The sequence below is a fragment of the Erythrolamprus reginae genome, chromosome 2, assembly GCF_031021105.1.
Source record: "Erythrolamprus reginae isolate rEryReg1 chromosome 2, rEryReg1.hap1, whole genome shotgun sequence".
Taxonomy (NCBI): Eukaryota; Metazoa; Chordata; class Lepidosauria; order Squamata; family Dipsadidae; genus Erythrolamprus; species Erythrolamprus reginae.
Genome location: NC_091951.1, coordinates 28898718 through 28921828, shown reverse-complemented (window position 1 = coordinate 28921828; position 23111 = coordinate 28898718). Strand labels below are relative to the sequence as shown.

At 41.8% G+C, this 23111-nt stretch overlaps 1 protein-coding gene across 1 annotated transcript; it reads left to right on the top strand.

Moving 5' to 3' along the window:
• The first annotated feature begins 10590 nt into the window (after positions 1-10590).
• Positions 10591-21218, top strand: LOC139163086 (zinc finger protein 850-like). The gene is made up of 4 exons (XM_070744028.1): positions 10591-10658; positions 11902-13440; positions 18005-18009; positions 20338-21218. Exons 2-4 carry the CDS (start codon positions 12152-12154, stop codon positions 21081-21083), a joined length of 2040 nt encoding a protein of 679 aa, XP_070600129.1. The 5' UTR covers positions 10591-10658; positions 11902-12151; the 3' UTR covers positions 21084-21218.
• Positions 21219-23111: the final 1893 nt, after the last annotated feature.

The following is a 23111-nucleotide window of genomic DNA, read 5'->3' as shown; positions in this document are numbered from 1 at the left end:
TCATCATTCCAGCTTTGTTATACACCAGATGATTCACACAGGAGAGAAACCATATGAGTGTCCAGATTGTGGGAAAAGTTTCAGTCAGAAGTGTAAACTGGTGATACACCAGAGGATTCACACAGGCAAGAAACCATATGTGTGTCCAGATTGTGGGAAAAGTTTCAGTGATCATTCTAACCTTCAGAACCACATGAGGACTCACACAGGAGAGAAACCATATGAGTGTCTGGATTGTGGGAAAAGTTTCAGTCGGAAGAGTAGCTTGGTTACACACCAGAGGACTCACACAGGAGAGAAACCACATGTGTGTCTATACTGTGGGAAAACTTTCAGTCTTAATTCCAACTTACTTATACACCAGAGAACTCACACGGGTGAGAAACCATATGAGTGTCCAGATTGTGGGAAAAGTTTTAGTGATAATTCTAACCTCCTGAAACACAAAAGGACTCACACAGGAGAGAAACCATATGAGTGTCCGGATTGTGGAAAAAGTTTTGGTCAGAAGGGTAGACTTGTGATACACCAGAGGTCTCACACAAGCAAGAAACTGTATGAGTGTCCAAATTGGGGGGAAAGTTCCAGTGATAATTCTAACCTTCTGAACCACATGACAACTCACACAAGAGAGAAACCATATGAATGTCCGGATTGTGGGAAAAGTTTTAGTCATAATTGCAACTTAGTTACACACCAAAGAACTCACACTGGGGAGAAACCTTATGAGTGCCCAGATTGTGGGAAAAGTTTCAGTGATAATTCTAACCTTGTGATCCACATGAGGACTCACACGGGAGAGAAACCATACAAGTGTCCAGATTGTGGGAAATGTTTTAGTCAGAAGGGTAGCCTGGTGATACACCAAGCAATTCACATGGGCCAGTAACCATGAGTGTCCAGATTATGGGGAAAGTTTCAATAATTACTCTAACCTTCTGAAACACCAGAGGACTCACACAGGAAAGAAACCATATGAGTGTCTGGATTTTGGAAATAGTTTCAAGCAGAATTCCAATCTGGTCATACACCAGATAAGTCAGTAACTATGAGTGCCCAGACATTTTATTCGAAATTCCCACCTGCTGATATACCAGAAGGCTCAAGCTTGGTCTGTTCCTGGATTGTAGGAAAAGTTTCAGTTTAATGGAAGTTATAGTAAATGGAATGGAACTTCAATGGAATTAAAAGTTTAATGGAATAATAGAGAATTGACATTGAAGAGGAACCCTTTAATTGTCCCAATTGTGGGATAACTCTCACAAGTAGATCTAATCTAAGAAATCACACACAGATCAGAAGCCAATCAGATGCCAAAACTGGTTAGTATTTTGGTCAGAATTCTACTTTTATTAAAGGCTAGAGGACTCATACAGGAGGAAAACCATCTGCTTTCTGATTGGAAGGAAAGCTTGATCGGATCTTAGAGAACGTTGAAATGTTCACAAGGATATACATTGCTTGTTTTCAGCTTGTTGGATTATTTTCAGCCAAAGAGCCAAGTTTATTTAGGTATCAGAGATTGAACCAGAAGAAAAGCTCAGACACAAGGGGATTTGCTTGCAAAAATCAATAAATGAAAATAAAAATTTAGCATCAAAGCATTCTTATTGCATCCAATGTGATATATTACAGAAAGAAGAGAATCCTGGAGGCACAGTGGTTAGCTTGTACTATTGCAGAGACAGTAACCATTCCATGATACTAGTAGGTCTTGACTTACAACCTTTCATTTAGTGACCATTCAAAGTGACAACATCACTAAAAAAAGTGACTTATGATCCCCTTTCATACTTAGGACCATTGCAGCATTAACATTGAATTGCATGCATGGCAATGGGTGCAGTGTCTTGGAGACATGGGATCCCCTTTTGGGACCTTCTGACAAGCCAAATCAATGGGGAAGCCAGATTAATTTAACAACGCTGGCAAGAAATGTTATAAAATGAGGCAAAAATCACTTAACAACTGTCTCGCTTAGCAACATAAATTTTGGTCTCAATTGTGGTTGTAAGTTGAGGACTACTGTAATTGGAATTGCCCCTGCCTGTATACTAATATTTTATTTATTTATTATTTATTTATTTATTTATTAGATTTGTATGCCGCCCCTCTCCGTAGACTCGGGGCGGCTAACAACAGTAAAAACAATATAAACAAATCTAATATTAAAAGTAGTTTAAAAACCCCAATTTAAGAAACCAATCATACATTCAAACATACCATGCATAAATTTTGTAAGCCTAGGGGGAAGGGAATATCTCAATTCCCCAATGCCTGATGACAGAGATGGGTTTTAAGGAGCTTACGAAAGGCAAGAAGGGTGGGGGAAACTCTGATATCTGGGGGGAGTTGGTTCCAGAGGGTCGGGGCCGCCACAGAGAAGGCTCTTCCCCTGGGTCCCGCCAAATAACATTGTTTAGTCGACGGGACCTGGAGAAGGCCAACTCTGTGGGACCTAACTGGTCACTGGGATTCATGCGGCAGAAGACGGTCCTGGAGATATTCTGGCCCGATGCCATGGAGGGCTTTATAGGTCATAACCAACACTTTGAATTGTGACCGGAAACTGATCGGCAACCAATGCAGACTGCAGAGTGTTGGTGTAACATGAGCATATTTAGGAAAGCCCATGATAGCTCTCGCAGCTGCATTCTGCACGATCTGAAGTTTCCGAACACTTTTCAAATGTAGCCCCATGTAGAGAGCGTTACAGTTGTCGAGGTTCGAGGTGATGAGGGCATGAATGACTGTGAGCAGTGAGTCCTGGTCCAAATAGGGCCATAACTGATGTACCAGGCGGACCTGGGCAAACGCCGCCCTCGCCACAGCTGAAAGGTGTTTCTGTAATGTGAGCTGTTCTGCAGTAATTTATTTAAAGATGTTTTTAAAGATACATTATTTCATGAGAGCCATTAATTTTGTCGTGATAATTGCCTCTCAGCCTAGACTATTTGCTGTAATTAATTCATGAACTTTAATTACTTGGGTCAGTGAGATGGATGGCATACAAATTTAATAAATAAATGTAAATATATTTAGGATGCAGGCAGACAAATACACATTAAATATTATTTTGTGGTTGGCATGAAATGTTGCATGCTCAGAAATCTATCTAGCCAATCTCACTTCTAGTTATTCCATTTCAACATGTTCCCTTCAGGACTCTGCTATAGGGCATTGAATGCCAAAACAACTAGACACAAAGATTGTTTCTTCCTCTGTGCCATCAGCCGGGTAAACCACAAACCCCTGCACCATTGCCCAAAGATATTTACCCATGCCGCCAGCTATATTGCTATCATCCTCGTCATTTTATGCTACTCATCTTTCTTACTACCTTCTCCTATCAGTATATTATGTGAGCAATTATTGTATCTTATGATTTATAACACTACTTTGGATGTACACTGAAGTGTATGCACCAGAGACCATTTCTTTGTCCAAAGCACACTTGGCCAAAGAATTGTATTTTATTCTTTCCATTTTTTGATACACAGTAATCCCTCGCTACTTCGTGTTTCATCTTTCACGGATTCACTACACTGGTTTTCAAAAGGGGCTTAAATCCATTAAAAAATTTAAGTCCATTAAAAATTCATAAAATTCTTCTACACTACTACTATACTCTATTAAAGAAACTAGTAGGATATCACATGTAGTTCCATCTGAGAAACATTATAGAATGACTGTTTAATGCAAAGGGTGGGTTTTAAAAGTCCAAATACTCGTTAAATACATTAAAAAATATATTTCATGGAAATTCATTTTTCATGGGTGGTCTTGGAACACATCCCCTGAGAAAAACAAGGGATCACTGTATATTTTTTCAAATTCCACTTCATGGTCTCTCTAATCTGCCCTTATACTATTTCCTGTATTTTATTTTAGGACTACAAACTCATTTTTCCACCATTCATTTTCCATAAAGATCTATCTATCTATCTATCTATCTATCTATCTATCTATCTATCTATCTATCTATCTATCTATCTATCTATCTATCTATCTGAATTGATAAGGGTGGAGTGACCATTCACCATTAGAACAGCACGGAGAAAAGTGACATGATCATTTTGCACACTTCTGAGCATATCAGCATCCTCATGATCATGTGATTTATATTCGGATACTTGACCACTGGTTGTATTTATGACGGTTCCAGTGTCCCAGGGTCATTCGATCATCTTTTGTGACCTGACAAGCAAAGTCAATGGAGAAGCCAGATTCAGTTAGCAACTAAGTGTTACTAAGTTATCAACTGCAGTCATTTCCTTAACAAATATAGAAAGAAAAGTCATAAAATGGTGGAATACTCATTTAACTAATTTCTCACTTAGCAACATAAATTTTGGGCTCAGCCATGGTTGTAAGTGAAGGACTACCTGTATACAGGCAAGGAGGGCATAATTGGATGAAAGCAGGGTGTGCAGATCTGGGAACACCCACAACTGGCTATCAAGTGAATCAGTAAAAAAAAAAAGGGATGTAGAAGCCAAATCCTGCTAAAATGCCGGGATCTTTAGATCAGCTTCAAGCCTGCAAACTAGTGACCTCCAAACGTTTTACCCGAATGGACTCCATAGTGTCATCCCCAAACCCCCAACACTTTACCCTTAGATTATTTTACTATGAGTGTCTCCTCTATAACCTTCACCATGTATTTTACTATGTGTATATTGATATATACTCACTAAAACCCTCATTGTGTATTGGACAAAATAAATAAATAAATAAACAAATAAACAAATAAACAAACAAACAAATAAATAAATAAATAAATAAAATTATCTATGGTTGACCTATCCAGATTCCTAAGAGGTCAGTAAGGGGCGAGTACAAGTGCACTACAGTGCCTTCCATCCCCTGACCTATTGCTCTCCTATATCTCCTATACCTTTCTTCTATTCCTATATCTCTTCTTCTATTCTTTCATTGATATGTTCTATTACTATATCTTCTTTTCTATTATTTCTTAGATATATTTTACTATGGGTATCTCCTCTATAACCTTCATCATGTATTTTACTATGTGTATATAGATATATACCCACTAAAACTCTCATTGTGTATTGGACAAAATAAATAAATAAAAATAAATAAATACTTGGGAAATTGGGAAGGCTGCTTTAGTGAGCAGAGAACATAATAGTAATAGAGAATGACAGTATGTATGTCCTATCTAAATGTCATTGGAAACAGCGTGGGAGGCACTTCCAAGTTTTGTCCCGTATTATTCTACTAATAAGATGAAGGTGGCAGGATGTTAAGCATTTAGGCACTGCGCCCCAAAACAAGAACTTCGTGAACTTTTAGGAGCCAGCAAGCACCCAGCTAACGTGATGAAACTAGAGCTCGGACGATCTAGCTATTGCTGACTAGATAGCGCTCTATGGTTAGGTAACAATTGCGCCTGGATAGTCGCCAAGGTATTAACCCAGAACTAGAGACTGAGAACTGATATGACGTTGCTGCTAACCAAATTCCTATATTCCTATATTCTCTACATATACACTCTATATATTACTGAGTAGATTGGACTCATTTTAATTAACTAAATTATTACACCATTATTCATATTTTTATATATTTTTATATCTATTATTTTTACTAGTATTCTAATTTTAGTATTTTTAACTATAAATTGCTCTATATTTTAACTAAATTTTTTTGGGGGGTTAATGATGGACAATTGGGGAGGGTGTGGTATGTATGGAGTGAATGATGGGGATGGATGGGATGGATGGGGTTATAATATGGGTGAAATGAATGGGAAGGATGCAAGTAACATAGTTGGCCCACCTGGCGCTGGAGAGGCAGGAGGGGGGGAGGCACCTATCTTTGGGGGGACAGAGGGTCAGAACATCCCGGTGTTGCTGGGGAGAGGCAGATATGGCGGGGGCCACAGAGTTAGCCGTTCCAGGGGAACGAGGGATCGTTGCGTAATAACGATCCCTTGTTCTGGCTCTGTGAGCACAACCTTGGGTGCTGGTGATGAGTGTAATTCTGGCCCTGGGCTCAGGTTGCTGCTGCTTAATGCCAGGTTGGTGGTAAATAAAGCTCTCCTCATCCGGGATCTAATCCTGGATGAGGAGGCCGACCTGGCATGCATTACTGAAACCTGGCTGGGCCCAGAGGGAGGAGTTCCTCTCTCTGAAATTTGCCCAGCTGGGTTTCAGATATGGCATCAACCTCGACCCCAGGGAAGGGGGGGGGGAGTGGCTATTGTAGCCAGGGAGAGCCTTTGCCTGCGTGGACTCATTGCTCCAGAGATTGCGGGTTGCGAATCTCTCTTGATGAAGTTGGACCTAGGGGTTCAGGTGGGCTTGTTTCTTACATACCTGCCTCCCAGCTGCGTGTCAAAAGCCCTGCCTGTGCTGCTCGAGGAGGTGGCCGGGTTGGTGGTGGAGTTCCCCAGACTTATTGTCTTGGGGGACTTCAATCTACCGTCACTCGGCGAAGCCTCTGGATTGGCACAGGAGTTCATGGCCACCATAACAGCCATGGACCTGACCCAAGTAGTACAGGGTACGACTCACGAGGGAGGGCACGCACCCGACATGGTATTCCTCTCTGAGCAATTGAGTAATGGTCTGAGACTAAGGGGCTTAGAAATACTGCCTTTGTCATGGTCAGACCATTTCCTACTACGGCCTGACTTCCTGGCTCCTATCCTTCCCCGCAGGGAGACGGAACCTATTAAGATGTTCCGCCCCAGACGCCTGATGGACCCAGAGGGCTTTCAGACGGCGCTTGGGGTTATTCCAGATGCACTCGTCCACAGTTCGGCGGAGTCTCTTGCGGAAGCCTGGAACAAGGCTGCAGCGGAGGCTCTTGATCGGATTGCGCCTTTGCGACCTCTCCGTGGCGCTAGACCCCATAGAGCCCCATGGTTCAACGAGGAGCTCCGGGAGTTGAAACCTCAAAAGAGACATCTAGAGAAGCGATGGAGGAAGAGTAAGTCTGAATCCGATTGAACACTTGTAAGAGCTTTTATTAAGACTTACAAAGTGGCGCTCAAGGCGGCAAGATGCGCGTATCATGCTGCCTTGATTGCATCAGCGGAATCCCGCCCGGCCGCTCTGTTTAGGGTGACCCGCTCCCTTCTTAATCAGAGGGGAGTTGGGGAGCCCTTACAGAGTAGTGCCGAGGATTTTAACTCGTTTTTCGCTGATAAAATCGCTCAGATCCGGGCGGACCTCGACTCCAATTGGAAAACAGAGTCAGCTGACGACGAGTCAGTTGAGGTGACTGGGGCACGTACTTGTCCACCTGTCTGGGAAGAGTTGGATCTGGTGACACCTGATGAAGTGGACAAGGCCATTGGAGCTGTGAGTTCCGCCACCTGTTTACTGGATCCGTGTCCCTCCTGGCTGGTTTCGGCCAGCAGGGAGGTGACACGGAGCTGGGTCCAGGAGATTATCAACGCTTCCTTGGGGAGGGGATCCTTTCCATCATCCTATAAAGAGGCGCTCGTGCGCCCCCTCCTCAAGCCTTCCCTGGACCCAGACGTTCTTAATAACTACCGTCCAGTCTCCAACCTTCCCTTTATGGGGAAGGTTGTCGAGAAGGTGGTGGCACTCCAGCTCCAACGATCCTTGGAAGAAGCCAATTATCTAGGTCCCCAGCAGTCGGGTTTCAGACCCGGTTACAGCACGGAAACTGCTTTGGTCGCGTTGATGGATGATCTCTGGCGGGCCCGGGACAGGGGTTTATCCTCTGTCCTGGTGCTTCTTGACCTCTCAGCGGCTTTCGATACCATCGACCATGGTATCCTTCTGCACCGGCTGGAGGGGTTGGGAGTGGAAGGCACTGTTCTCCAGTGGTTCTCCTCCTACCTCTCCGGTCGGTCGCAGTCGGTGTTAGTGGGGGGTCAGAGGTCGACTCCGAGATCTCTCCCTTGTGGGGTGCCTCAGGGGTCGGTCCTCTCCCCCCTGCTATTTAATATCTACATGAAACCGCTGGGTGAGATCATCCAAGGGCATGGGGTGAGGTATCATCAGTACGCTGATGATACCCAGCTTTACATCTCCACCCCATGTCCAGTCAACGAAGCAGTGGAAGTGATGTGCCGGTGTCTGGAGGCTGTTGGGGCCTGGATGGGTGTCAACAGACTGGGTGTCAACAGTGGCTGTGGGTTTTGCCTCCCAAGGACAATTCCATCCGTCCTTCCATTACCCTGGGGGGGGGAACTTTTGACCCCCTCAGAGAGGGTCCGCAACTTGGGCGTCCTCCTCGATCCACAGCTCACATTAGAGAAACATCTTTCAGCTGTGGCGAGGGGGGTGTTTGCCCAGGTTCGCCTGGTGCACCAGTTGCGGCCCTATTTGGACCGGGACTCACTGCTCACAGTCACTCATGCCCTCATCACCTCGAGGTTCGACTACTGTAATGCTCTCTACATGGGGCTACCTTTGAAAAATGTTCGGAAACTTCAGATCGTGCAGAATGCAGCTGCGAGAGCAGCCATGGGCCTACCTAGGTATGCCCATGTTTCACCAACACTCCGCAGTCTGCATTGGTTGCCGATCAATTTCCGGTCACAATTCAAAGTGTTGGTTATGACCTTTAAAGCCCTTCATGGCACTGGACCAGAATATCTCCGAGACCGCCTGCTGCCGCACAAATCCCAGCGACCGATTAGGTCCCACAGAGTGGGCCTTCTCCAGGTCCCGTCAACTAAACAATGTCGGTTGGCGGGCCCCAGGGGAAGAGCCTTCTCTATGGTGGCCCCGACCCTCTGGAACCAACTCCCCCCGGAGATTAGAGCTGCCCCTACTCTCCTTGCCTTTCGTAAACTCCTTAAGACCCACCTCTGTCGTCAGGCATGGGGGAACTGAGACATCTCCCCCGGGCATATACAATTTATGAATGGTATGTGTGTATGTATGTGTGCTTAGAAAATGGGGTTTTTAAAATGTTTTTAGTAGAAATTTAGATTTGCTGAAATTGTTTTCTGTTATTCTGTTGTGAGCCGCCCCGAGTCTGCGGAGAGGGGCGGCATACAAATCTAAATAAACATAAAACATAAACATAAACAAACATAAACAGCAACAAGCCCCTATTGCTGAACTGAAAGGAATTGACACCATAGAGTCCTGGATTGCTAGAGAGAATATGGAAATGCCGGCTTCCTAATGGAGGATTGAGGTGGCTGTTGTATTTTCTCCTAGGTCAAAGCGGCAGCTGGAAGGTGAGCGGAGGGCAGGTCGGAGGAGAGGCCGGGAGCAAGTCGGGCTGTTCGGTTTGCTCCAAGTTGTAATAGCAGATAAGCAACTATGCTGAAATCTGTTGCCTCCTGCAAATCCCCCCCACAACACTCCTCCAGCCCACTTTTATTCCACCAGAGCTGCAGCTTTTAAGTTGCCTGGAATCTTCTGTCGATGGGGAGATTTCAACTATACCGTCACTTTAGGGTTGATTCCATGTGTTTTTATGAGGGTGTTGTTTTGTTTTCAAGGGAGGAAGTTCACACCGGTGCTTTAAATCTTGCAGAGGCTTTACCATTTCAGAATCCTGGGCCTAGAAAGTTTAGAACTAAGACGCCTTAAACAAGATCTAAGTATTGCCCACAAGATCATATGCTGCAACGTCCTGCCTGTCGGCAACTACTTCAGCTTCAACCACAACAACACAAGAGCACACAACAGATTTAAACTTAATATTAACCGCTCCAAACTTGACTGTAAAAAATATGACTTCAGTAACCGAGTTGTCGAAGTGTGGAACTCATTACCGGACTCCATAGTGTCATCCCCAAACCCCCAACACTTTACCCTTAGATTATCTACGGTTGACCTAACCAGATTCCTAAGAGGTCAGTAAGGGGCGAGTACAAGTGCACTAGAGTGCCTTCCATCTCCTGTCCTATTGCTCTTCTATATCTCTTATACCTTTCTTCTATTCCAATATCTCTTCTTCTATTCTTTCATTGATATGTTCTATTACTATACCTTCTTTTCTATTATTTCTTAGATATATTTTACTATGAGTATCTCCTCTATAACCTTCATCATGTATTTTACTATATATACCCACTAAAGCCCTCATTGTGTATTGGACAATATAAATAAATAAAAAATAAATAAATTTGCAGAAGTTTTCACGGGTTAGCCTACATTTTTACACAACAAATGCAAAGGAGGTGCACTTTCTCGCTGCCCACAAGGGCACGTTCCTTTGGTTTGGTAGCTGCTTATTGCAAACGAAGCTTCGGGGCTTTTCTCCAGGGGGGACGAGTGCACTCTTGGGGGACCTGAAAGGATAGGTGGTCAAGGACAAAAGCTATCGGCGTGCTCGGTGGGAATCGAGTACGACTTCACGGCACGGAACCGACGTCTTTGCAAACGCCTTAACAGTACAAACAGAGTGAGCGTGCCTTACGCCGCTAGATGGCGCTCTATAAAAAAGCACCACAAACACTCGCGCCTAGAAAGCAGTGAATACAGTATCGTAGTGGCATTGCTATACAGTATCTACGAGTGCGAGCGGCTTGAGCTGGAAGGAGCCGAAAGGATAAAGTAGCGGGTTGCTAGAGAGTATGCGGAGGAGAGGAGGCGAAGGACAGAGGAACTTCCTCTTCCGGCTCACCCACGGGTGGAGGATGGTGTCGGCGGAGCGTCTGGTGTCGCTTGAAGGGTGGAAGCGGCTCCTGGGAGGTGAGTGGAGGGCAGGACAGAGGAGAAGCCGGGCCCTTTGCTTTCCTCCATGGCGTGGAAGCAGAGCAAGGAACACGAACACTGAAACATGGCTGCTGCTGTTGGATGGTCTTCCTCTCCCCCAAATGTTTTTATCCTTTTGCTGCATGATTTAGAATGGGTGGCTGTGATTTTACCAATGGAGGATTTGATCAATTGAAAGAAATATTTATATACTGCCCCAAAAAATAAGGAGGACACTCAGAGAACACATCCTAGATCTCAATGAATGAAATACATGTATTCCCATTGAATACTTTGTTCTATACAAAGTTAAATGTGCACATCATAACGGGCGTGCATAGGTGCACTAGAGTGCCTTCCAACCCCTGTCCTATTGTCTCTCCTATATCCCATATATCTTCTATCCCTATATCTTTCTTCTATTCTCTCATTAATTATTTTATCCTATACTCTCTCTTCTATTCTTTATCTAATTTTATTTCCTCGAAGGTGTCCTCTATTACCTTCATTGTGTATTATTGTGTATTGGACAAAATAAATAAATAATAAACAAAAAAAAAAGTGAAATGGATTGTCAATCAGTGTTGCTTCCTAAGTGGACAGTTTGATTTCACAGGTTTGATTTACTTGGAGTTATATTGTGTTGTTTAAGTGTTCCCTTTATTTTTTTGAGCAATGTATATTCTTCATATTTTAAACCACTCATCTCTCTTACCCTTCACGTAACCCTTGATTCCTTTTTATGACATGTTGATTCATTTTATGGACATGTCATTTTCCCGGCAAGTGAGGTGTTTAAAAAGCAAAATGGGTATTTTAAATTTGCAGAGGTTTTGAGCACCATTTCGTATGTTAATGACCCCACCTTTTTAAAATAAGATTAAAAAATCTGAGCGAATCCATTTGTGGGACTTATTACACAGGGAAACACATAATTTTTTTCCTTCATACATAAAATGCATAGATGTGTAAATTTATGTGTTCATATACATGCATGCTATAATCTTCAGTATTTTCAGGTAAATTTTATAAAATCAATTTGCTATGTAATAATTTTATGATTTTCCTAAATCAAAAAGAGAATGTCATGATTGGATATATGATTGGATATTTGATCTTGGATCTTGCTGGTTCTCTATATGCCAAATGGATTGCAATTAATAAGGATTAAACTAGCTTTTTGATATGTTTGTTTTTTCATGATAATATATGCAAGGTGTTTTTTTTGCTGTTTTCACAGGTTCCGCAGCCATTTATAAACCACAATTAAATTAATCAGCTAATATCAATCTTATAGACAGAGGATACCAAGAAGAGCACCTACGATTCAAGAGAGTTTAAATCCAAGCACCACCAGTTAGAGATTAGAAATATTTTTGACCCCCTGAAGAATCCAAAATTATCAGTCTGTCTATTGTGGGGGAAAATACAGATTGCTGATCGCAGCTGATTATGCATGAGGGGATCCATACCACAAAAAATACGTAAAAATGCTTGGAATGTGGCAAACACTTTACTCAGAAGAACTTCCTCACAGAAGCACCCACACTGGAGAAAACTTCTACCAGTGCTCCCAATGTAGCAAAAGGTTTAGCACACATACCAATCTGGTGAGACATAAGATAACTCACACTGGGGAGAAACCCTTTCAATGTCCTCATTGTGGGAAAAGTTTCACTCAGAATTCTGACCTGGTGATACATCAGAGGACTCACACAGGAGAGAAACCATATGGCTGTCCAGAATGTGGGAAACGTTTCAGTAAGAACTTTAATCTGGCGATACACCAGAGAATTCATACAGGAGATAAGCCATATGAGTGCCTGTACTGTGGGAAAAAGTTCAGTCAGAATGCCAATCTGGTAATACACCAGAGGACTCACACAGGAGAGAAACCATATGCATGTCTGTATTGTGGGAAAAGTTTCAGTCAGAATGCCAACCTTGTGATGCACCAAAGGACTCACACAGGAGAGAAACCATTTGAGTGTCCGGATTGTGGGAAAAGTTTCCAGCAGAATTCCAAGCTGGTGATACACCAAAGGACTCACACAGGTGAGAAACCATATGAATGTTTGGATTGTGGGAAAGGTTTCAAGGAAAATTCTACACTATTGTTACACCAGAGGACTCACACAGGAGTAAAACCATATAAGTGTCCAGATTGTGGGAAAGCTTTTAGTAGGAATTCCAACCTGCTGATCCATCAGAAGGCTCATACTGGAGATAAATCATATGAGTGTCCAGATTGCGGGAAAGGTTTCAATTGGAATTCAGATCTGGTGATACATCAGAGGATTCACACAGGAGAAAAACCTTATCAGTGCCTGGATTGTGGGAAAAGGTTCAGTCGGAATTCTCATCTGGTAGAACACCAGAGAACTCACACAGGAGAAAAACCATATGCGTGTCCTGATTGCGGGAAAGGTTTCTATCGTAATTCTAACCTGGTTGTACACCAGAGAACACACACCGGGGACAAACCTTATCAGTGTCTAGAGTGCGGTAAGCGTTTCCATTGGAATTCTGCCCTCGTGATACACCAGAGAACACACACAGGAGAAAAACCGTATGGGTGTCTGGAGTGCGGGAAAAGTTTTATTCGGAATTCTGACTTGGTGATACACTGGAGGACACACACTGGAGAGAAACCGTATGAGTGTCCGGATTGTGGGAAAGATTTCAGCACACAGTCTAGCCTCATAAATCATGTAAGGTTACACACAGGGGAGAAACCATTCAAATGCCCAGATTGCGGGCAGTGTTTCACGCAAAATTCGTCCTTTATCACACATAAGAGATTCCACATGAGACAAAATTTGACGTGTGTAGAGGATTCTTGAAGTTCATTTTTCATCTGTCGTTGCAAGCTCAGCTGAGGAATTAAGTAATGTCTTGCCTTCTTTTTAATCAAACATTATTTTAATCAAACGCTATTGAACAAGATGATTTGAGCTCTTTCATAGAAACATAGAAGTCTGACGGCAGAAAAAGACCTCATGGTCCATCTAGTCTGCCCTTATACTATTTCCTGTATTTTATCTTAGGATGGATATATGTTTATCCCAGGCATGTTTAAATTCAGTTACTGTGGATTTATCTACCACGTCTGCTGGAAGTTTGTTCCAAGGATCTACTACTCTCAGTAAAATAATATTTTCTCATGTTGCTTTTGATCTTTCCCCCAACTAACTTCAGATTGTGTCCCCTTGTTCTTGTGTTTACTTTCCTATTAAAAACACTTCCCTCCTGGACCTTATTTAACCCTTTAACATATTTAAATCTTTCGATCATGTCCCCCCTTTTCCTTCTGTCCTCCAGACTATACAGATTGAGTTCATCAAGTCTTTCCTGATACGTTTTATGCTTAAGACCTTCCACCATTCTTGTAGCCCGTCTTTGGACCCGTTCAATTTTGTCAATATCTTTTTGAGCTTCCTTGCCTCTCATGTAAGTGGAGATACACGCATATTGCCTGCCACTTGTGCAGCTCGGGGAACCCCTGTTCTAGGATCAAAATTCTGATCCCCATTGTCCCCTTTGTTGTTATGTATCCCGAAGGTTCAACTTAAACTGAAGTGGAGGAATGGTTGGTGGAGATGCTGGTATTTTCAGAGACCACGATACTGATTTCGTAAGTCAGAGAAAAGACATTCTCTATATTTATTACTGATTGGAAGTTCGTTAGAGATTTGCGTGAAACAAAAAAAATGAAGTTATCATTTCATAGTTGTGATTGTAAAAAAAATCCAGACCAGGTAATAGAAAAGAAAGTCGTTGTATCCCTAGAGTAAGAAATAATTTTGTTTTTCTAATTATAATTACTGTAAAGAAAGTTATTTCTTTAAAAGTAGTATAATTACTACTTTTAGTAATAACCTCTCTCTTATTTTTGTTTTTCTTTTTACCCTTTTAATTTCTTTTTTCTTCTCTGGTGTATTTGTTGTTAGTTTTTTTTTAATAATTTCAAATTATTAATATAAATTATATTTAAAAATCCAGTGTAAGAGTCAGACACTGAATGGAAACCATGATTTCCAGTGTTAGATTAAGCAGGAAGGTGGCTGCCAGGTGCTATGAAATCCCAATTTAAGGAGCCGATTAAAGGGTCGAAAATAAGCCTGGGCAGATGGATGGCAAAATGAGAAAATAGCCTCTTTTTTGACTCAGGATGCCAACCAGGAACTGCTTTGTATGTCGCCTTTAGTTTCTGAACAAAAAGGGAATCAATAAACTACATTTTTAATTTATTAAATGTATATGCTTGTTATCTGATTATTACAATGTCATAAATAAAGCTATAAGGTTAAAAAGATCAAAGCATTGGGCGTATATGTTGGGTTATTTTATTCCAGATTCCTCCATGCAACAGAGCTGAAAGCCAATAGCTGAAATGGGAACTATCACCACCCATACCTTATTAGATCTGCAATGAAAATGGCAGTTTAGGGTGCCCCTCTAAAATGGTCAGCAGGCCATGTGATTTGTTGGGATATTCTACTTTTGCCTTTTGATTTCACTTGATATACATTTCCACTTCACATTCGTTCCTGGACATACTAAACTGCCACGCAAAATTTCTTCCTTCCTTCCTGCCTTCCTTCCTGCCTGCCTGCCCGCCCCCTCCCTCCCTCCCTTTCTCTCTTTCCTGCCATTCTCTGCCTCAATCATTTTCTCATTTCTCTTTTTTCTCACCCCTTTTTTCTGTCATTTCTCTCTCTCTTCCTTCCACTCTTCTCTCTTTTGCTTTCTCTCTCTGTCTCACACACACACTCTCTTGCTTTCTTCTCTCTCTCACGCTCTCTCTCTTTCTTCCTTCCTCTCCTCTTTCTTGCTCTCTCACTCTCTCGCTTCCTTCCTCTCTCTTCTTTCTCTCTCTCTTGCTTTCTCTCTTGCTTTCTCTCTCTCTTTCTCACTTTCTATCTCGCTATATCTGTTGCTCTCTCTCTCTTGTTCTCTCTTTCTCTCTCTTCCTTTCTTCTCTGCGGAGGCCGGCGAAGGTTTTTCTTATTTTGAATGGCAGGGGGACGGGGAGCCTGCACGCATGCGCACTCAACATTCCAAATCACCTTCGCCTGCCTCCGCTGTGAGAAGAACGTCCGCCCCGCCTCTCCTGTAGCCCCGTCACCGACAGCCGGGATGAAAGCGCTCTTGGCGAAGGGACTGTGAGAGGAGTGGGGTGGACGTTCCCAAAGCGCTCGAAGCGGCTAGCGGCCGGATCAGGAGGACGAGAAGCCGCAGCCACCAGCACCGCTGCAGCCACCGCGCCCCAAGGCGGGAAGCGGAGGAGGAAAAGGGCGGATCGGGCGGGCAGGGGAGAGCAGTGAGAAGCCAGGGGCACGAGGGGGCTGGAGGGGTGGGGGCGGCTGCGGCTCCTTGCGCAGCCTTGGAAAAGGGTGTGTGTGGGTGTGTTTTTGGTTGCAAGCACAGAGTTAATATCATTTCTTGCTTATAGTTTTTAAGGCTGGCAGTCTGTTTCACTCTGCATTGGACCCTGCATGAGTAAGTATTTGGTCCTTCAGTTCTTGCTGCCTTTGAGTCATAGTGCCAGGTGTTTCATGCGTATCTTCTTGCTGTCTCTCCAAATTTTCATCAGGTTCCAGTTGTGCATTGACTCCAAATCTTATTGGGGCTTCTACTGGTGCAGATCACACTTTGGGGTTTCTATTTTGCAAGGGTTTTTTTAAGAGCAACAACAACAATAATAATAATAATAGTCACTTGGCGGTATCTAGAGGAAGGGCCTTCTCTGTGGGGCTCCGGCCCTCTGGAATCAGCTCCCGCCCCCGAGATACAGATTGCCCCCACCCTCCTCGCCTTTTGAAAGAGTACAGTCACCTATGCCGCCAAGCATTGAGTAATTAGACGCTGCCCCCTGGCCAATGAATGTATAATGGGTTTATTTGAATGGATGTGTGTATTTTAATAGGTTTTTAGGTTTTAAATGAAACTTCTTTAATGTAATTTTAATTTAAATTAAATGTATCTTAAAGTATACAAATAAATTTAAGGGAAAATATCCCCCCCTTTGTTTGTATGTTGGTCTTGTAGATATGTATGTTTTGTATTTTGTACATTGTTTTTTTTTTAATTCAATAAAAATCATTTGAAATAAAATAAAATAAATTTAGGGCTCAGCACGAATCTACTCTTGGTGGTCCAGTAGCATCACATTTCACTATTTCACTTGGCTCACTTGCAAAGGTGAGTTGCTAGAAGTGAAAAACGATTGGATAGCATTTATTCAATGAAAACATCTTGCAAACGCCTTAGGTAGAGACGGGACAAAAGAGTTTTACGCCGCTATCAGGAGATGGCAGTCAGATACGAACATCTGTTCCTGAAAAGTAACTAATAGATCAGTTAAAACCATCGAGTGCCCTATTCCTAGAAGAGATCGGAAGAGAGAAGAAACACAGAAACTTCCTCTTCCGGAAGAAATGGGAGGAAGGTGGGGTGCAGAGCGGCTTTTGTGCTCTTTCGAGGACCGAAGCAGCAGCTGGAAGGTGAGTTGGAGGCAGGTGGGGGGAGAGTCCGGGAGCAAGTCGGGCTGTTTGGTTTCCTCCACGGCCTGGAAGCAGAGAAGCAAGTGGGCTGAAGCGTGTCAGCTGCTGCTGCTGCGGATTCCCCGCCTACCCAAATTTAAGCCCACTGGTGCTGCACGCTGTGAAACTGGTGGCTGCAATTTTCCGCTGGTGGGAAGATTGAAAAAGTCTCAAGTTAAGGTTGATTCTTTGGGAATGGCTTCCCTGCAGAGGTTGTGGGTTGCTCCATCACTGGGGGTTGTGAGAGAGTTGGAAGGGACCTTGCAGGTCAAGACTCAATACCATTTCAGGCAATTGGTTAATTGTTCTCAGTGTCAGGAAAATTCTCCTTAGTTGTGGGCTGGTTCTCTCCTGGGTTAGTTTCCACCCACTGATTCTTGTCTTGCCTTGTAGTGCCTTGCAAAATAAGTTGACTCCCTTCTTCTTGACCCTCAAGTGTTGGAAGGTGGCTATCATGTCATACCTACTCCTTCCTTTATAACTTTTAGCCTCCAGTCCCCTAGTCATCCCTACTTCTCTTCTCTGCTCTCTTTATAGACACTCTACTATCCTTTATGTATACAGTATATATATTGTGACAATCAAAACTAGTTGCAGTAATCCTAAGTGTGATCGTACTAATGCATTATACATTTTTTAGAATATTTTAAATTGATTATTTATGTTAACTGGATTTAGATGTGTTTTATATACTGTGTTTTTTACTCAAATGTTGTGAGTTTTTCTTAGCTAAGTGTACACCCTACTTAAACACCGGGTTCGTATCACGAAAGGTTCGTATGAAGAGGGGTTTGTAAGACAAGGTATCACTGCATTTGAATGTTTTGAATGTACAAAAAGTTTCGATCAAAGTTCCCAGCTTGTGATACACCAGAGGACTCACATATTAGAGAAAGACTTTGAATGTCCTGATTGTTGGATGTTTCAGTTGGAATTCTAGCCTTGTGATACATCAAAGGACTCACACAGAATAACAGAGTCGGAAGTGACCTTGGAGGTCTTCTAGTCCAACCCCCTTCCTGGGCAGGAAACCCTAACACCACTTCCGAAAAATGGTTATCCAACATCCTCCTAAAAACCTCCAATGTTTTTCTTGTGGCGCATCTACAACTCCTGAAAGTAAGCTGTTCCACGGGTTATGTGTTCTCACTGTTAGGAAGTTTCTCCTGACATAGAAACATAGAAGTCTAACGGCAGAAAAAGACCTCATGGTCCCTTATACTATTTTCTGTATTTTATCTTAGGATGGATATATGTTTATCCCAGGCATGTTTAAATTCAGTTACTGTGGATTTATCTACCACGTCTGCTGGAAGCTTGTTCCAAGGCTCTACTACTCTTTCTGTAAAATAATATTGTGTTGTCTTTTACAATATACTATATACATGCAGTTACATGCAGTTGTAAGTTGCTTCTCTCCTTCGTTAGATTCATCTATGGTTTCTTGTCTTGCTCACTGTTTCTTTGGAAACTAAGCTGACACCCTCTTCTTCCTAAAACTCCTCCAGTATTGGAACATTGTTTAACCGTTCAAGTTTGTTTTTTATTTCCATGTCTTGCCAATAAGTATGGTATTTCTTATCGTATCCATGTATTAAAAAGGTTCAATTGTGCTTCGTCTGACACTTTCTAAGAAATAGTTACTGAACAACTTTTGGCATCTTTGGCTGCACAGGTAGTCCTTACTTAATACTCCTTCCTTGAGCCTTCAAAGTTACTATGGCAGAGTAGAAGCAGATGGGCATCTGATCCACCAAATTTGTGGTAATCCTAGTAGTTGTTCAGTGACCGCACTTCAGCAGTGGCTATTTGGCAATAGTTGCTTATTTATGATGAACAAAAGTGGTTCTTCAAAGCTTGCTAAGGCTTTTCATCAGTTAAAGCCCCCAGATCTCTAAATTTAGCTCAGAAGGTTTCATATTAACCATTTTCTTACATTTTATTAGGGTTGGAAGTCATAGATTTTATTCACATATATGTGTGTGTGTGTGTGTGTGTGTGCGTGTTTGTGTGTTTCTCTAAATGCATTGTTGTTGTTGTTGTTGTTGTTGTTGTTGTTATTATTATTATTATTATTATTATTATTTAGATTTGTATGCAGCCCCTCTCCGTAAACTTGGGGCGGTTCACAGCAATAATAAAACAATGTACAATAACAAATCATTGTTATGTATATATATATATGTATATATTCTTTTTTCACATCATCTCTAATTATTTTATAAACATTAAATTTCTATTTCTCTTTGAATCTTACAGACAAAGAGGATGGCAATAAGACCACTCGGGACATTTGAAATAAAAAGAAACCTTGAAAAGGGAAGAAAATCCATCGAAAAATAAAAATATTTTCCATTTCTTTTAGAAAACCATACGATTCTCCTCCTCTTCCAGCAGCTGTTAGACAAGAAAGAGAAAATCAAGAAAGATTTCAAGGTCGAATAAGCAAATTATACAGAACTCAGGAATAGGTGACATGAAAAGTCAAAGGAGATTATTTTTCAATCAGCAAAAAAGGGAGATATCTGAAAGTGATTTGAGATGAAAAGGTCAGTACTAAAGCCGTGTAGAGCAGAGAGGAATGCAGGCGTCTCCCTGTGAAGAAGAAAACGGCTTGAACGAAAGCACCACTAAACAAGGCATTGTCCATATTTTTGATGAACTCAGCTGTGGAAAAGCATCATAGCTTTGCCTATTGTGGAAAACGAAGAGATTGCAAATCACAGCTGTTTATGCAATGATCAACTAGACAGGAGAAAAGCCATGCACACTATCTCAATGTAGCAAAAACTGGTCACAACAGCTCCCTTGTTACTCATGGAAGCAGAAACACAACAGGGAAACCACAAAAGAACTCCCAATGTGCTAAGTGCTTTAGTGAGCATGGCAACATGGTGGTATACCAGAACACACACATGAGGGAAAAAAACATATGACTCTGCAGATTGTGTGAACATTTCATTAGAAATTCCCAGGATGTGAGAATTTAAGTGATGCCCCCACAGGAATACCACCAGTTGAACATCATTTTTGTGAGAGAATTCCAGTCTGGCAAAGTACCCAAGACTCACAAAGAAGACAAAACATTTGAATGTGCTGACTGTGTAAAAAAAATTCAGTCACAATTTCAGTCATGAAACACCAGAGGACTCACACGGGAGAGAAACCTTTCGAATGTCCTGAGTGTGGGAAAAGTTTTAGTCGCAATTCCAATCTAGTGCAACACCAGAGGATTCACACAGGAGAGAAACCCTTTGAATGTCCTGACTGTGGGGAAAGTTTTAATCAAAATTCCAGTCTTGTGAAACACCAGAGGACTCACACAGGAGAGAAACCCTTTGAATGTCCTGACTGTGGAAAAAGGTTTAGTTGCAGTTCCAGCCTGTTGCTACACCAGAGGACTCACACAGGAGAGAAACCTTTTGAATGTCTTGACTGTGGGAAAAGTTTTAGTCGCTTTTCCACCTTGGTGCAACACCAGAAGACTCATACAGGAGACAAACCCTTTGAATGTCCTGTCTGTGGGAGAAGTTTTAGTCGCTTTTCCACCTTGGTGCTACACCAGAGGACTCACACAGGAGACAAACCCTTTGAATGTTCCGACTGTGGGAAAAGATTTAGTCACGATTCCAGCCTCGTGAGACACCAGAGGATTCACACAGGAGAGAAACCTTTTGAATGTCTTGACTGTGGGAAAAGTTTTTGTCAAAGTTCCAGTCTTGTGAAACACCAGAGGACTCACACAGGAGAGAAACCTTTTGAATGTCTTGACTGTGGGAAACGTTTTTGTCAAAATTCCAACCTGGTGCAACACCAGAGAACCCACACAGGAGAGAAACCCTTTGAATGTCCTGACTGTGAGAAAGGTTTTATATAGAGTTCCTACCTGGTGACACACCAGAGAACTCCTATAGGAAGGAGAGCGAGGTAGGAGGGAACAAGGTAAGGGGGAGGGAACAAGAAAAGGTGGATGGAAGAGAAGGAGATAGAGGGAGGCTAGTAACATGAAATATAGAAGGAAAACAGATGGGAGATAAAAGTAACAGTGCAAATTTAGGATATTTGTTTGTGATATATTGGAAAAATGTGCATGTTTGTAACATGGTGATATGGTATATGAATAAATGTAAAGTTTGTAAAATAAAAATAAAAAAATATGAAAAATAATGTCCTTTCTGTGGGAAAGGTTTCAGTCAGAATTGCAACCTCGTGGTGCACCGGAGGATTCACACAGGTAAGAAACCATTTGAATGTCCTTTTTGTGGGAAAGGTTTTAGTTATAATTCCAGCCTGGTGAGACACCAGAGGAGTCACACCATTGAGAAATCTTTGAAATGTCCAATCTGTGGATATTACTTCAAGCATAAATCATCCCTTATTGCACACAAGGAAATTTACATGAGAGAACATTTCAAGACTTTAGAGAAGTCTTGAATTGGCAGGTAATATATCTTGTAAGAATTTATAAACCTCTACTGGTAATCTATCTAATCCTGGGGTCCTACTATTATTATTTTCCTTTTTATCACCTCTGTCAAATCCATCATTGTTATTATTTCATTTAACCTATTTTTAATATTCTCAGGCACTTTTGTCAATTTAGCTCTTTCCAAATTATCTTTACTCTGAATGTTTTTCTTTATCATATAATTTTTCATTAAGTTCTTCAATTATTTTTATTTAATCTCATTTCAAAATTGCATACATCCGTTCTCATCTAATTACCAATTTTTTGTTTTTCAATTTATATGCTAACCATCTTCCTGTTTTTTTTGTAATTTTCTAAAAAGTTAAACTTTTTAACTGCATCTACATGGAGGGATATATGTATTCGAGTACTCAAGGCTCTCTTTTAGGCCCAGTACTCTTCACTACCTTCATCAATGACTTGGACGAGGGGATAGATGGGGAACGCAATAAATTTGCAGATGACACCAAACTGGCAGGAATTGCCAAATCTCCAGAAGATAGGTTCAAATACAGAAGGATCTTGACAAATTTGAATATTGGGCTCTATCAAATCAAATGAAATTCAATGGTGAAAAAGGTAAGGTTCTACATTTAGGCAAGTAAAACAAAATGCACAGGTACAGTATATGTTGTATATTGCTCAACAGTAGGAGATGTGTGAGGGCTCTTGGTGTCCTAGTGGACAAACATTTAAATATGAGCCAGCAGTGTGCAGCAGCTGCAAAAAAAGCCAACATGGTTTTAAGCTACATTAACAGAGGGATAGAATCGAGATTACATGAAGTGTTAATACCAGTTTATAATGCCTTGGTAAGTCCACACTTAGAATACTGCATTTAGTTTGGGTCACCACGATGCAAAAAGGATGTTGAAACTCTAGAAAAAGTACAAAAAAGAGCAACAAAAGTGATTGGGACTAGAGGCTAAAACATATGAAGAATGGTTGCAGGAACTAGGTATGTCTAGTTTAATGAAAAGAAGGACCAGGGGTGACATGATAGCAGTGTTCCAATATCTCAGGGGTTGCCACAAAGAAGAGGGAGTCAATCTATTCTCCAAAGAACCTAAGTGTAGAACAAGAAGAAATGGGTAGAAACTAAAAAAGGAGAGAAGGAGAAATTTCCTGACAGAACAATAAAGTTGTGAATGTTCCAACACTGGAGGTTTTTAAGAAGATATTGGATAATCATTTGCCTGAAGTAGTGTAGGGTGTCCTGCCTAAGTAGGTAGTTGGACTAGAAAACCCCCAAGGTCCCTTCCAATTATGTGGTTGTAATGTTGTTGTTGTTCTTAGCCTGGTTGTCAGTTAGCCATATAGTTTAATGGGCTATTCTCTTTTTCTTGTTTACAAAGAAACATTTCTTCTACCATATATAAGCCATCACTCCCTCTTTCCTAGACCCCACTTTCTAAACCCTGCTGCATACTGTTCCCC